At 46.4% G+C, this 14580-nt stretch overlaps 1 protein-coding gene across 1 annotated transcript in view; it reads left to right on the top strand.

The window, feature by feature from the left end:
• Nucleotides 1-14580, top strand: part of OVCH1 (ovochymase 1) — a 28223-nt gene that overhangs the window by 2545 nt on the left and 11098 nt on the right. The window contains 14 exon segments of the mRNA XM_042795145.1: nt 2139-2308; nt 2795-2890; nt 3381-3400; nt 3898-3943; nt 3946-3965; nt 6368-6488; nt 8165-8305; nt 8476-8593; nt 11522-11590; nt 12050-12229; nt 12646-12718; nt 13387-13572; nt 13697-13839; nt 14311-14314. Of these exon segments, the coding sequence (XP_042651079.1) occupies nt 2139-2308; nt 2795-2890; nt 3381-3400; nt 3898-3943; nt 3946-3965; nt 6368-6488; nt 8165-8305; nt 8476-8593; nt 11522-11590; nt 12050-12229; nt 12646-12718; nt 13387-13572; nt 13697-13839; nt 14311-14314 (1387 nt within the window).

Genomic DNA, 14580 nt, shown 5'->3' with positions numbered 1-14580 from the left:
GAGGTGAGATTGAGGGCAAGGGTTTAAAAAAAAAAAAAAAATCTATAAGACTAACAGAAATCAGGGATAAATAGGCTTCAAAGCTCTTGTCTGAGCACTGGGGTTTCTTGGAGTCTCAAGTGAACATAGTCTGGAGAGAAAAGGAAGTTGCTTCGGGTCTCAGTTTTGTCGTATTTCGGTAATAGTGCAGGCAGACCTTTAATCAGCCCTAAGGGCGAAGATTTCCAGATGAGCTGCTCACTGCCATGTTGTGCCCTGTGCTGTGAGAGTTGGTCATGGGAAACGCTGATGGTCGAAACACAGAGAAGTTGTGCGGCTCCTTTGGGCATCTCTCACAGTGACCCGATACCAGGCAGATCAATGAACCCAGTTCATGTCTCCCATTGAGTGCAAAATTGTCCCACCCTGTGCTCCAGAGCGCTTCCTGGGTCCCTAGAGGAGAGTAAACTCCTTTACTAAAGATCTGGTTTGCTAAATATAGGATCTGCTGCCCATCTATTTACTGGGTAGCTCTGCTCTGATAGTGTAGCGATCTACATAATTGCTAAAAGAAGTACTAAATGATGTTTTGACTCTGCTGGAGCTGATTGCTCTGAGTTTAACTGTGACATTATATTGCTTATAAAATATGCAGAAAACCCATAATGGGCATAGTGTCACTTGTCTAGTGTTAATTTAAACTACATGTAGCTGCCTAAAATCACTGTAAAGCTCTCAGATGTAGGCCTCTGCTCATCTCCTAAACGCACTGATAACAAAATTAGAAAGGAGGCTTTATAGGGCCAAAATGACTTGACAAGCAGTTTGCATTGCTTTTAAGGCTTCTCATGTGCCTTTTAGGATCCCAGACTGCAGGTAACAAGGGCTGAGCTTGATGTTTCAAGGCCAAAGCCAGCACAGGGGTTCTGAGTCCCAAAGCAAAAGATAAACTGTCCTTTTCCCTGTACTGAGCTGGCAGCAATGAAATCTGCTGGCACCTCCCCTGGCCTCCTGATAGCTCTCTGCTGCCCAGGTATGAACAGTGGCTTTGGTGGATAGCAGATGAAACAAGAAGCCTATTTATCCACTTAAAAGTAAGCCCAGCTTTTTCATCTGGAGGTCAGGGAATCCTCTGTGTTGCTGCTAATGTGAAATCAGCCCAACTGAAAATCCTGTTACTGAAGGCCAGCCTCAGTTCCCGGGGATGCAGGCTCAGTGTCAGAGTGGGAACTTGCAGAAGATGGTTTACATTGTGGTGGCAGCCCCTTCCCTCATCCATCTGGCATCGTTTTTTTCCCACCAGGAGACTCCTGAAGAGGCTGGTGGTGACCGTGGGGGAGCATCACCTCCACTACTGGAGGGTGCTTTATGCCAGCAAAGTCATCAGATGTGCTGGTCCAGAAGAAACACCCCACTTCCTTCCCTTCCCATGCTTTCTATTCTAGAGAAATGTCCCCTCAGTTATGCCTTTAATTCTTATTGGGTTAATTCTTGTCCTAGGCTTTGATTAATTGTCCTGGAAGTTTATCCTTTGGTCAGGGTCTGTGCTCTGGCTATGCCCATGCTTTCTTTGTGCACCAGGTTCCTGTGTGCCCTTGTGTTCCCTTCGTACAAGCTGTACCGGTGTGGTTTCCTTTGGCCCTGCGTGCTGATGCTAGCTCTCAGCTAGCTGCTGGAAAGCCATCAGCTTCCTCTTGGCTATAGCCCTGAACTATTAGCTAGCAGTGGGCTGCAAGGGTCCTGTCCACTGAGAAGCAGGCTGGATTTTCTAATTCCAAGTATTTCTGCAGGCAGGGGCAAAGCCTCTGGAGGTAATTTTAGGGTGTCTGAGTTAGGGAAGTGGCACAAATATCTAACTTCCTAGGCTTTTCAAAGGCAACTCCATGACTTGTATAGAGCTAGGATGGATTACAGCCAACTGGCCATGACTGTCAGAGACCATCAGATGGCAGATAAGCCAACATTAAATAACCCTCTGTCACTATCATGTCTCAAATCACCGGCTCAGATGGTGATAGCCTTACAGTTTGCCCATAATGGCAGGAATAGGGGAAATCAGACCTGAGAAATGTTCATTCCAGGGCTCGGACATCCTGGTAGGCAGTGCGAGGAAGGCTGCTTGAGGGCTGCCGGTGTGCCTGTGCTCTACGGCTAAACAGGTATGTCTCCAGGCATGAACTGGGCTTGACAGTATCTGAGCCATATGGACAACCCTTGAGGAAACTACAGGGCTCCCTGCTTGGCCCTTCTGAAGGCTGGGCACTGCCAATGCCCCATCAAGGCAGCCAAGGAGATCTGTGTCCATTTTTCTCCCAACATCAAGGAAAAAGTAACCAATATGAGTCTGGATGGAACTGAGCTGAATCGTTTGAAGTTTTTCATGTCCTGCATAACTCCTGACCTGATCAGCACTGGTCTTTGGGGAGAATGATGTAAAGATTTTCTTACAAGCACCAGCCTGTTCCCACACTGTATGTGACTGATACAGAATCAACCTGGTCTCCTTGTCTCTGCCATGCTCTTTCCCCTCTTCTCTTGTCTTCTCCCCAAGTATCCTCCTGCTTGTTAACATTCAAAGGTAGCTAACAATCTTTCTGATCTCTGTCTCTGAATTTGCCATGTATAAATTCAATTACATGTGACTAACTTCAGTTTGTAATCTCATTTTATAAATGCCCACATGTGACTTTGGTGTTTTGGGAAGGGGAAAAAATAGAACAGTGTGACTTGAAGGATGCTGTTTATACCGGTAAATCAAACATGCTCCTGGAAGCATGGGGTTCATGTGCTCATTTTTGCACCCTTTCCTCTGCAGGAAATGAGGTTCAGCCCATCTGCCTGCCCCACAGGAATGAAGACTTCCAGGCTGGGACACTGTGTATGGCTAGTGGCTGGGGCAAGGTGTCTCAGGGTGAGTCAGCTGGCAGGGTCTTCTGGTCACAGTTGCAGGAATGAAGGGTAATGCATAAGGGAAAGGAGCTGCTTTCTTTCAGAAATAGAAATGCAAGAGAAGGTGACTCCTGCCAGATGAAAAATTTGAGTACCCCTTTGCTCATCAGATCTCCTCTGCTTGTCAGAGGACCAGGCCCTGTAGGGATATGCGGATCAGCACTTTCCTGTGGCATGGGACCTTGGGGCACATTAAGGAAGGTTGCCTTATGCAGTGCTGCCATGCATATTCATGTGTGAGTATCAGAGCCTCTTGCCAGCAGAGCCTCCCTTACAAGTTGTTACGAAGGTGGGGATAGTTCCCTTGTCTGTAAAAATGTATACTCTTTTATACTCTCCTCTAGGTATCAGGAAACTGTTCCTTCAAGGGAATTGCACTTGCTTGAGGTCTGGTAGATTTTAAAGGAGATGGGGATGTCTGTGAATGTTACTTTTTATTTTTACATCCCCAGTGGTTTGGGGCTCATCCACGGTAAAGGAGACAGAGGAGACTTGCCTGTCCCTCGACCCCAGCAAACCTCCCAGGAGAGTGCATACTGTCTCCCAGCCAGGGCTGGTCTCTCACATTAGCAGCTTGCTCTGGGATTTGTCCCGGACACTGAAAGTCTCCAACCCTTGTAGTAGGGTGCTCAGGAGGAGAAAGCAATGCCTCTTGTCCAACCTGCAAGGGAATGACTTGTTCCAGCCCCGTTTTGAAGCACTGGCTAGGAAAGAAACAATGCATTACCTGTCTAGCTGGATGCCTCTGCTCGATGATCCCAAAATGCTTCAAAACATCACTGCCCCAGGCACGCAGCTGGTGTGGGAGCCCCCAGCCACTCTTGATGGTGTGTTGGGGAAGGGGTGGATGGGCTCCCAGGTGACAGGGCTCTGGGCTGTCGTTTGGCTAGAGGGGCAAGCTGTCTTGCAAATGCCAGAGGTGGCCTGGCTGCTCCTGTAGTGGCTAGGGCACTGGCTCTCCTCCCGCAGGAGATGGAGCTGCCCCTCACCAACAGCCAGAACTGCAGCACGCTGCTGTGGGCATGAACCTACCGCTGGTGCGGGGCCCCATGCTGTGACCTGGCTCTCCGGACAGCAGGAGGAAAAGTGTGCAAGGTAACTGCTTGTCTGTCCTGGCTCCTGCTGAGCAGCAGGCTTGTGCTGTCCACCTGCAAACCTCCTTCCCTCCTGGGGAGAAAGGGAAGCAACAGCACTGAGGGTGCTGTCAGCAATTTGCTGAGCAGGGGCCTTTACAAGTTGATTCTGGGATAACAAAGGCAGGAGAAGTCTTTTGCGGGTGGGAATATGGATTCGGGCAGGAGACTGAAGCAGGATTGCCCCTTTGCCTAGACCTGCCCTGGACACTGCTAACAGCAGGACCTCCATCTCCACATGCAAGTGCCACCACCTCTCCTGAAACCAAGGGGGACCTTCAGTGGTGGGACTCCAGGCGCTGGGCAAGGGACCCTGGCACGGCCAACACTACCAGGAGGCTGGAAAGAAGACAGTTCCTACCTCCCCCTTGATGCCCCCTTAGCCACACTCAAGCCTTCTGATACCTTCACTCGGGCAGTCCCACTGGGCAATGGGCTGCAATGGAAGAGTTTGCTCAGTGCTAGACTCTTCTCTGCTGGACCCAACAGTGTGAGTGGAGCCAGTCTCGCCCTGCCCTAGGGAAGGCTGCTGACCAGGCTGTCACTAGTCTCCTTGAGGTGTACTCACTTTAATGTTTTTTTGACCAAGCAGTAGCTTTGGGAGCTTCCTGCCCTCTTTCATACCTTGTGTGAACGTTTTCAAAGCAGTGCTGCAGCTGATGTTGGTGAAATGGCTTTCGTTTTCACATTTGTCATGAGGAAAAAAGGGGCTTGTGTATGGGGAAAGGCAGGTTGCCAAACTGCAAGTCAAATCAGGGGAGTGAAACAACAGATCTTAGATCGGTGCGTTTTAGATTAAACAAGAGCACTGAATGAGCAGGGATGGTGCCAGGCCCCCGTGACTGGGGAGGAGCTAGCAAGGTTGTGTTGGCTTCTGCAGTAAAGCCAGCCTGTCATGCAACACCATCAAAGATCGGGGCTGCTGGCACAGGAGTAGATGGCACCTTTTGTCCCCAACGGGGTTTGGACAGGGTGACTCTGGAGACCCCCTTGCATGTCTGAGGACCAGCAGCACCTGGACCCTGGCTGGTCTGGTGTCCTGAGGGGTCGGTTGTGCCAGAGGATGGGATACCCTTAAGAGAAGCACCATGACCCGGGGCTCGCCAGGCATCTTCTCCCAGGTGGCTGCGTGGACTTAATTTCCCAGCACATGACGCCAGGTAGGTATGAGTAACTGGGAGGTTGTTTTTTTTTCCTCTCCAATCTGTTCAGCACCATAGGGATCCATAATTATCCTGCTGTTGATGCCTCCCTCCCCCCCGCGAACTTCTGTTTCATTTCCAGCTGCTGCATCAACAGCAAGGTATATTATCTTTTAATTTGTGATGGCAAAACCAAAGGTTTAAACAGCTAAGTCCCCCTTCAGAAACCCTATTCTAATAGCAGGTCTGACCCCTACATCTCCTGAAGGAAAAGCAGAAGGCTACTCCAGCTGCCCCCTTTCTGGCTGAATGCAGCCCTTCCAGCTTGGCGAGGTGTCCCTCGAGCGCTGCATACCAGCCCCGCTCTAATAAAAGCCTGCTTTGAGCTCTTGCCAGCTCAAGAGCTGAACTGCTGTTGTGCTCCTGAAACAGTGTGCAGGATTGATCGGGGGTTATCTCCTTCATCAAATACAACTTTGAATGCGTAGGAGAAGAGGGGCACTGTATCAAGTGCCGCAGTTTTAGTGGCTTATCAGAAGTGCCTTTTATAGCTGAGCACAGGTCTAGTGACTCCCCACCAGCCACTTGTATTTTTCTGTACAGATGATTAGAGAGCTAATACAAGTTATTAAATAGGTGGTGTTATTTCTGTTATAGCCATCAAAGTTGAGGTGTTGGTATTAACTACTTTGCTTTGCTAGGGATCCTTAATGATTATGCTTTCAAAGGGGAACTGTCTGCAGCTAAGAAGGTGCCTCTTAATTGGGAGCAGTAACTGCAAGGAGCAGAAGCCACGTGGCTACAAAGTGGGTGCATTACCCTGTACAAAGCAGAGCTATCAGGATTCACGCAGACCAAATGTCCATAGAAGATGAAGGGGAGGCCAACACAAAAGCAGTGCTTCGTTAAAAATGAGCTTGGAGTAGCCGTGTCAGCTCGTAGCAGGCAGAATGCATGTGAGCCCACTGTATCGGTGGGACAACTCCTGGAAGTTTGAGGATTTTTAAGTAGGACTTTGGGAAAGAAACTGTGTGCTCTCATCTGAGGCTTGTCTCAGCTGCATGTCAAGCATTTTGTGTTTGAAACAACTGCAGTGCTGTAGTCTGGGCCTTGACCAATAGTGCCTGTACTACAATCCCCCATAAAACCCTTTTCCCTCCCTAGCTGCTGTGCCAATCCCTCCCCTTGCACCCGTGGAGTGCAATTCCCAAGGTGTCCCTCTCTTCGGAGAAATCGGCTACATTCAGTGCCCTCAGGCTCTGGAGGATAATTACCCTGACAACAGGTAGCTGTAGTTTGTCTGTGGTAGCCAAACACTGAATTTTTCTCAGGGCACCCACCAAAATGTTTCCCAGGGCTCAGAATCCCTGAGCACCACTCCCAGCCGTGTCTGGATGACAGCGGCTGTGTGTTCCCTGAAATGAAAATCCCCAGCTACACTTGCTGGGTGGGATAACGCTGCAAGGGAAGTCAGGAAGACACAAAGTCTATTTGTAATACAGATTCTGTACGAGCCACACTCATGAAATGGCTGCGGCTGGCTAGAGATTTGTTGTACACTTTATTGTACCCCTTATCCTTTGGTCTGGCCGCATCGATGTCAGCTCACACAAAGAAGCTTTCAGCTCCTGCAGGCGCAGGGGAAGGAGATGGACCGGGCTGGCAGTGTCAGTTGCACAGCACAAAGCTATCGCTGCGGTAAGGAAGCGTCAGTCCCCACCTAGTGCTGAGCAAATTCACAGCAGTCTTCTGCTGTTGTTAACTCTCTTCCTTGGTGGCTTATGCCAAGGGGGAAGATGATAAAATTTACCAGGTGGAGCTGGTGCCATCAGCTGTCAGCTTCTGGTGCGCGCTTGCAGGAAAGCAGATGCTGGAGACTCCCAGCCCGTGGTAGGACTGAGGAGGGCTGAGCTCAGCCATGCAGATACATGCCTTTATTATTGCTGGCTTCTAGCCTGTGCACCTGGAATAAAACAGTGACAGAGGATAAAATCATCTTGATGCATTTCAGCAAATTGCATGTAGAGTATCCGAGTTGGACGTGACCATGACTGTGTCCATCTATTTGAATGGAAGAGAGCTGATCAGTAAGTCTGGGTGCTTTGGAGGACTAAGGGTTACTGGGTATAATTTCCTGTCATTCACTGTCATGAAGAACAGCAAATCTAGCTGGCTTTTGAGAAGCCTTTTGTGTTTTGCACTATGAACCTGAAGAGCCAGGGACAACACCCAAACAGAGCAGGGTAGGTGGGACTGAGGGACACGTTCATATTTGTGCTGGCATTTAGTGCAGCGCAATGGGTGTCTCAAAAAGGTCTCTCAGCTGTACATAATTCTGTGCCCCCTCTGCCTTGTCTCCAATATGCTTGTTTTACTCCTACAGACCCTGCGTAGCAGAATAAAATGAGTGCTTAGTCTTGCTTAGCTGGTGGGTGTCCAGACGAGTTTCCGAAGTGTTAGCATAGCCTGCGAGTGTCACGTGTGTTGGAGACACAGCTCAAAGGCTGTCCTTGCTTCAAAACTGGTTATATGGCACAACAAACATGCAGATTACTAGGTAGCTGTACAGATGAGAGAAAGAAATGTGGCCTGTTGTCCCTCTGTAAGGTGCACTTAATGCTGAACTGGTAGAGAATAACTATTTCCTGCAAACACTGGCTGCCTCTGCACTCTAACTTAGTACCAATGGTGATGTGTTGGTAATAATATTAATCCTCAGTCATGCAATTCTTCTTCTAGGAATATTTGGTTGTTCATGTGGTTGTTTAGGATGAAATCCTATCTCCTCAATTTCTCTGCACCACCCCTAAATCTTTTATAAGTAATGAAAGCCAAATAGCCTTTCCACTCAGTGTGAGACGAGACCTCCCCCAGGGGATCTAGCCTAACAAACCACTACAAGATTTGCCTGAATAAATGTATGTTCAGCCCACCCTTAAACTGACTCCGTGCCTCCCTCAGGTAAAGCCAGCAGGGAGGTCTTCCCAGCCCTTCTGCTGGCAGAGTCGGACCAGGCTCTTGTTACGATTATTTCTGACGGGAGCAGCGCTGGTGTCAGATTTGAGGTCACCTTGTCGGCCATCCATAAGGACACTGAAGCAGGTGACCTTGCCAGTGCTGTAGAAACTCCCGTCCTTCCTGACCCCCTTAAAATAACAACTATCCTTAGTGTGCCTGGGTTCCTTAAAAATCAAGTTGTTGATTTGGGTTTATTAACAGTATGGTACAATCCCATCTGTTAAATTGTCTCCTTTCTCATCTGAGTATTTCAGACTTGGGCTGTGGGAGTGTCACAATGTTAGTGGAAGAGGGGAAGATTGATACTGCTAATTAGCCTGGCTTGTGTCCCAGGAACACAAAGTGCCACTGGCTCATTGAGGGTCCAGCAGAGTATGCCGTAAAGGTAATAAAAGGAGAAACTGCACTTAAACCTCTGCACTAAAAACTGTTCAGGGGAGCAATTCAATAAAATCCTGCCAGAAACATCTGTGACTCGCAAGACTGTAAATTGTAAGGTTTCCAGGTCACTGATTCTTTGCAGGACATATTTTGTCAGTTAGACATCACCTTCGAACTCATGTATGGAGGGGCTGTGACTGTTGTAGGTGCTTGAAGTCTGTAGGTTCCAATCTCATCTCAAGACAGCTTTATCTTGAAGTCTAGCACAGACATTTAGGGGTAGAGATCATGCTGCAAAGAATATAGTCAGCTTTTTCCTCAAGGCAGTGTCAAAATCCCCAAGCTACTCCTTAGCCCCATACCAAGGTGTTTGCTTCTCATTGTGCATGGGCTGTCTGATAATAGTTCCCACTCATAGTACCATCATCTCTCTTTATTTTTATTGCCTTTTGCTGCTTGTGTGTGGCAAGCATCCCACGGAGCTCATCCCAGCCCATGATGAGTGGAAAAACACTGTTAAATCTAGGGATGCTTGAGCATATGCAGACCTCTTGCTTGGATTGCCGCTGCTCTGTTGGTGTGAGAACTTGCAGTCTGGATTAAAACCAAAATAAACAAATGTAGAATCACACACTCTTCATGCCTGAAGGAAAAGCTCTTTGAAGGGCACTCCATATGGGACATTGATCCTTTAAAAGTACAAGGCATTGAGTGTTGCAGTAAAGATGACGGTTGAAATCCCTTAAGGCAAAGCTTAGGTCAGCTCCATCCTCTGCAGACCTGTCTGTAGCCCTGTACAGGTGGGAGCGGTGAGGCCAAGGCTTCCAGCAGACTGTTTTGATGCAAAATGTGATGCACTCATCAAGAGATGCTCAGATCCCTCTGAAATCTAGGTTTCTAGAATGGAGAATTACATACTTGGCTGTAAGTGTGCTGCTGGATCAGGCCTCCCCTCTGCATCTCTCTATCAAAGGAGAGAGTAAGAGCAACTTTGATCTAAGTGTTCCTAAAGAAGACAAATGCTCAAAGTAAGGCAGAGCAAAAGAGCAGTCATTGATGGGTGTCTAATTCCACTGAAATGGATATGAATTCTTTATGAATTGAACTATTTCTGTTGGAATTTCATTAATGAAAAATTGCTAACCTGAGGCATTGCTTTCCCACACTTTCAGAAGGAAATATTTTTTAATTCCTTGCTTTAAATTGCTTCAGTTTTATCAATATAAAAATCTTTAGTAGAATAAATGTTCTTAACTTTCCTTTTTTTTTTTATTTTTTTGAACATATGTATTTCCAGATGTTCCTCCTACTTGGACACCCCTGGTGTTTTAGCAGAGCTTGATATCTATTCTTAAGGTGAAAAACAATCTGGTGCTCGGAAGTGAAGATATTTGAGTTGAATTCTGGCTACCCCTTTACAGGCCTGTATGTCAACCAAAAGATGGACTAAAGTGATGAGGGGTTCATGCTCTTTTCTTTATGCCAAATAAACTGGGTAAGAGGCTTGAACCTGGGTTCACCATTGACAATTGATCTTTGGCAAACTGCTTCTATTTTTTTCCCCATCTATTTTGTGGTGGTAATTTAGTTGCATGTGTTTACCAAATGCTGAATAAGTATTAACGCTACAGTTCCCTTGAAAATAAATCTGGCTTCCATTGGAAAGGAGTATTTAAGGGGAGGAAGAAGTCTGACAAATCTGGATCTGGAATCTTTCAGGGGAGAGCTGTCAGCATCCCGGAGCATTTCACTCAATGCTTTCCAGCACAGCTTTGCCATCGGAAATTCAGATTCTTACAGGAAAGATCTTTTGGAATAAAGTGCAAGCTTCCTATCCAGCTGCAATTATGGGACTTCCAGATGCTACGTAAACTGAGTCCTCTCAACAGGGAGAAGTCTAGCAGCTGTTCTTTAGGTCCTCAACCTGTACACACAGACCATTCAAGAGAGACTTTGCTTGTAACCCCTCAGTGGTGGCAAATACAGTTCTCAAGTGTGGGGTTTTTTGTGCAATGGAGGACAGTCACAGTATCTGTTGAAGGTTACTTGTAATTCCACAATGAGAAAATCAGGATTACTTTTGTGTACCTGTAAGCATAAATGTAGTAAATTAATTCTGGCTGCTATTTCTCACTGATGTCACTGATTAACATTGCATTGCAGGCACCTCTTCTGCAGAAGTTCTTGTTTTAATCAGAAAATTAGCAAGACTCTAGTGTTTCGGGTTTTTTTAAGAAACCTAGATTAGCTCAAGCCACAAGTGCTTACAGGATGACATTTTTCATCTTAGAAATACAGCTTCTTGTTCATTCCCACAGCTAATCTCTGTGGATTCTCAAATCCCAGACCAGTGCTTAGTCCAGGGAATGCCATACTAGTACATTTTGGAAATGATGAGGAGAGAGGGTTCAAAGCCTGGCTCACTTTTTTTTTGTTCAGGTTAGTAGAGAGATGCCTGCTGTGTCTAACAATATCCGCATCATCTACAGCTATTCTTAGACACCTGAGCTTATTTTTTAGGCTAATCCTGCTGCATTCTGTCAAGGTAACTTTAAAACAGAATATCTACTTGTGACAGAGCTGCCTTCCCTGAATAAAGGAGGTAAATTAAGTTAGGTGGGTTTTTTTTTTTTTTTTTTTGCCTCACTGAGAAATGAGATGACTAACTTCTGTAACCTGAAACAAGCAGCCTTCCTAATTCTGTCAGTCTGATATTCCCCTTGAAAATCTCATTATCGAGGAGAGTCTTGATTCTGGGGGCTAGTCTGCTATTGTTGCTTTCTGCTTTCATGAATGTGTGCCAACTGCTGCTTGAGGGGATGAATAACTTTTCCCTTCCAGAGTGGGGACTTTTTTTTAAGGGGACAAGCCAGAGCTATTGACCCAGGTTGGAGCTAACACTTATTTCCTTTCTTGCAGAGGAGGAAGGAAGAGAAGATTCAGGACTAACTACTGCACCGATGTTACCTCTGAAGGATGTGCCCCTAGGTAAAGAAATTAAATTCTGCTCAGTTGATCTGGTCTGAGGAGCTTTCCTCTATCATGTAAGAGGATTATGCAGTGAGGCAGATGTTTTCTGACCTCAGGTCCCCTTTTGTGCACTGCTTGCACGGATGAAAAGTGATAGGCAGGTGCCCCACCTCTCATTCTCCATACGTGTGGTATGTCCTCTCCATTCTGGTTGCATGCACTTCCCACTGGGAGTGGGGACACAGGGTAGAGGACAGGAGAGACCCGCTTTCAGTGCCAGAGCCTCATTTGATCTCTGAAGTGCTCACCTCCTTAGGATTTAAGCTTTCATATATCTGTTTTTCCTTCCCCCACCACTTCCAGGCAAATTTGGTCTCTTCTGCACTTTTGGCCTTGGTATATCCACTGTGTGAGATTATCTAGGAAAACAACAAACTTGCCTGTGAAAGCATGACTATTTTTCTGGCTTTCTTGCAGATACCTGTGGCTTCCCCCAGTTACTCCCCAGTGGATGTTCAAGCATGCTAGTGGGGCTGAGGAGGCCTGTCCTCACTGCTGGCCATGGCATGCTGCCTTGAAGCTTCTTGGAGAATACTAGTGTGATGAGGCTGTCATCAGCCCTATGTGGCTGGTGACAGCCACCCACTGTGTGCAGCTGTGAGTGTGACCAGTATGTCCCCAGGCCACCTCTGCTCCTCTCCCCATGCTGTGCACTCCCCTTGCTCCTCCAGGCTGGGATGCAAACAGCTGGAGAGCTATAAATGACATTCATACCTTCTTGTCCTGTATGAAACCTTCCTTCTGCCCTTTCTCCATAATCACTGATTTCAGAGATGGCAACAGTTTGGTCTTGCTTGTAGGAGATCCATTAAAGTTAATTGGACTATCTTCTATCAGAGCTGTAGCAAGCCAGAACTGATGCAACATATTTGTCGTGGTGTGAAGCTCTTGCTCAGCAGTCCTGGGAATAAGTGACTAATTAGAGAAGAGCCAGAAGGGAGGTATGACTGCTGAATAAGGAAACTGTATGGATGACTGTAAAGAGCTCCAATATGTTTGCTTTTATTATACAGATCAAATAAACCCTTGCACTGGACTGTGACAGTAGGAGACCATGACAGAGCCCTGAGGGAGTCAACAGAACAGGTAAAAACCAAGCTATACCCTTAAAAATTTTTACTTTGGTGAATTTGCCCCTACAATATTTCTCAAAACAGATCTATATGCACAGATAAAACAGTGTTGACAGCAAAGCAAAATGACTGATATGTAGCACAGGTTAAGGAATGAGAAAGGAATTCCAGTAACTCTGGTCTCATTCAGCTAACTTGCAGTTTATAGAAGTATGTTTTATATCTGGATCTTATTACTAGCAGTAAAAAGCCTTAAAGTCTAACAGAGATGACTGACTGTCCTCAGCATCTTACTCGCTTGGTACTGAGCAATATATCTGTCTATAAAAAGCTTACTGACTCTTTATTTCTAATGGGGAGGAGGAAGAAATACATGTAGAAAAGAAGCACAGGTGATGAACACTAGTCTTCTGCAAAACCTCAGTGGCTTGTGTTTGTGCAGTGAAGCAATCAGCCTTCACTCTAGGATCAGGAGGTCTATATAACCCATCTCAGCAATCTTCTCAACTGGAAAACAGAAGTTGGCATTTTCTCTTCAAAGTCCTTGTACCTTGTTCGTTTCTATTCATGACCTGTTTTGAGCTTGGTCATTGCTTGTGGGATTTTTGCCCTCTTCTTTTACAAGTATGGTTTCAGGATGCACTTGGAGGGCAGCTTGTTCTTTCTCTGCCCTGGTCAGAGGTGAGACAGGTGAAAATCATCACAGTGCACTCCCACTTTGACATGCTGAGCTATGACTCTGACATTGCCCTGGTGCAGCCAGACATCCCTCCGGAGTCAAGGCTGCTGAGGCCAGTGCGTCTGTCCAACAGCACAGAGACATCATTTTCCTCTTCTCTGTATCTGGATGGAGGATCATCGAAGAAGGTGGCTCTTCTGATTCTGCGTGTTTGCCTACTATGAGCAGAACATGCATTTCAATTTCACGTTTTATTCTTCTGCCCAGACCTAACCTCAAATTTATTTCCCAAGCAGATGGGTGCTGAGCTAGGTGGTTGCAGAAACACAAATGCCAGTGCTTGAGAATGAAATCTGTGAGGGAAATTACTACTTCAGTCACCCTGGAAGGATCACATCTAGGATTCTTTTTGCTGGCTTTGTTTCTGTGGGAGGCCAGGACTCCTGTCAAGAGAAGTAAAATGAAAGGTAAGTGCTCTTGAAGGTGTCTGTAGATGGATGTCGATAGCTCTGGGGGAAGGGACTGGGGAGGACAGGGGAGAACAGCATATAGGAAGTGACCGTTAAAAGCTCCAATAATTTGCTGTCCATGGAGTGGACAGTACTTATAAGAGCAACAGATGCAGTCAATCCATATGGGAGATATAAGCAATGTGCACTGTTGATTGCAATTGGGAACACAGAGTTTAATAATCTTTCTCTGGACTGTAATTTTTATGAGGCCTGTGGAGGAGAGGATGTGCTTCCCTTGCACTGCCTGAGACCCATCTCTTATCCCAGTGAAACACTTCCCGTTGTGTCTTGCTTGGAACTCTTTTTCAGGGCACATTTTTGTCAAGATAAACTATGATGACTTCTGTTGTTTTTATAAAATTCTTGTATTCAGAGCACTGTTCCAGAACTAACTAATCTCCCTGAAATCACAAGGCAAGTAGGTAAGAACAGCCAAGTAAATAAAAGGCAAAGTAATTCTGACTGAGGCACTGTCAAGTTAAACTGCGGACTCTGCAATCTTATGACAGACTAATAAATTATGTGTAACACTAAAGAGCACTATTCAATCATATTTTGTCTGCAGCCTGTGCTCAGTCTTCACGCTGATAAGCAAGCCTTTAAATCAGTCTCTTCATTCCAGGCTAGGGCTGAGATGCACTAGCAGCTGCGTGCCCTCTTCTTGCACAGAAGCTTTTTCTTGGG

The sequence above is a fragment of the Tyto alba genome, unplaced genomic scaffold, assembly GCF_018691265.1.
Source record: "Tyto alba isolate M040663 unplaced genomic scaffold, T.alba_DEE_v4.0 Super-Scaffold_21, whole genome shotgun sequence".
Classification (NCBI taxonomy): domain Eukaryota; kingdom Metazoa; phylum Chordata; class Aves; order Strigiformes; family Tytonidae; genus Tyto; species Tyto alba.
Note: the sequence above shows the minus strand (reverse complement) of the source record. Positions and strands in the feature narration are given on the sequence as shown.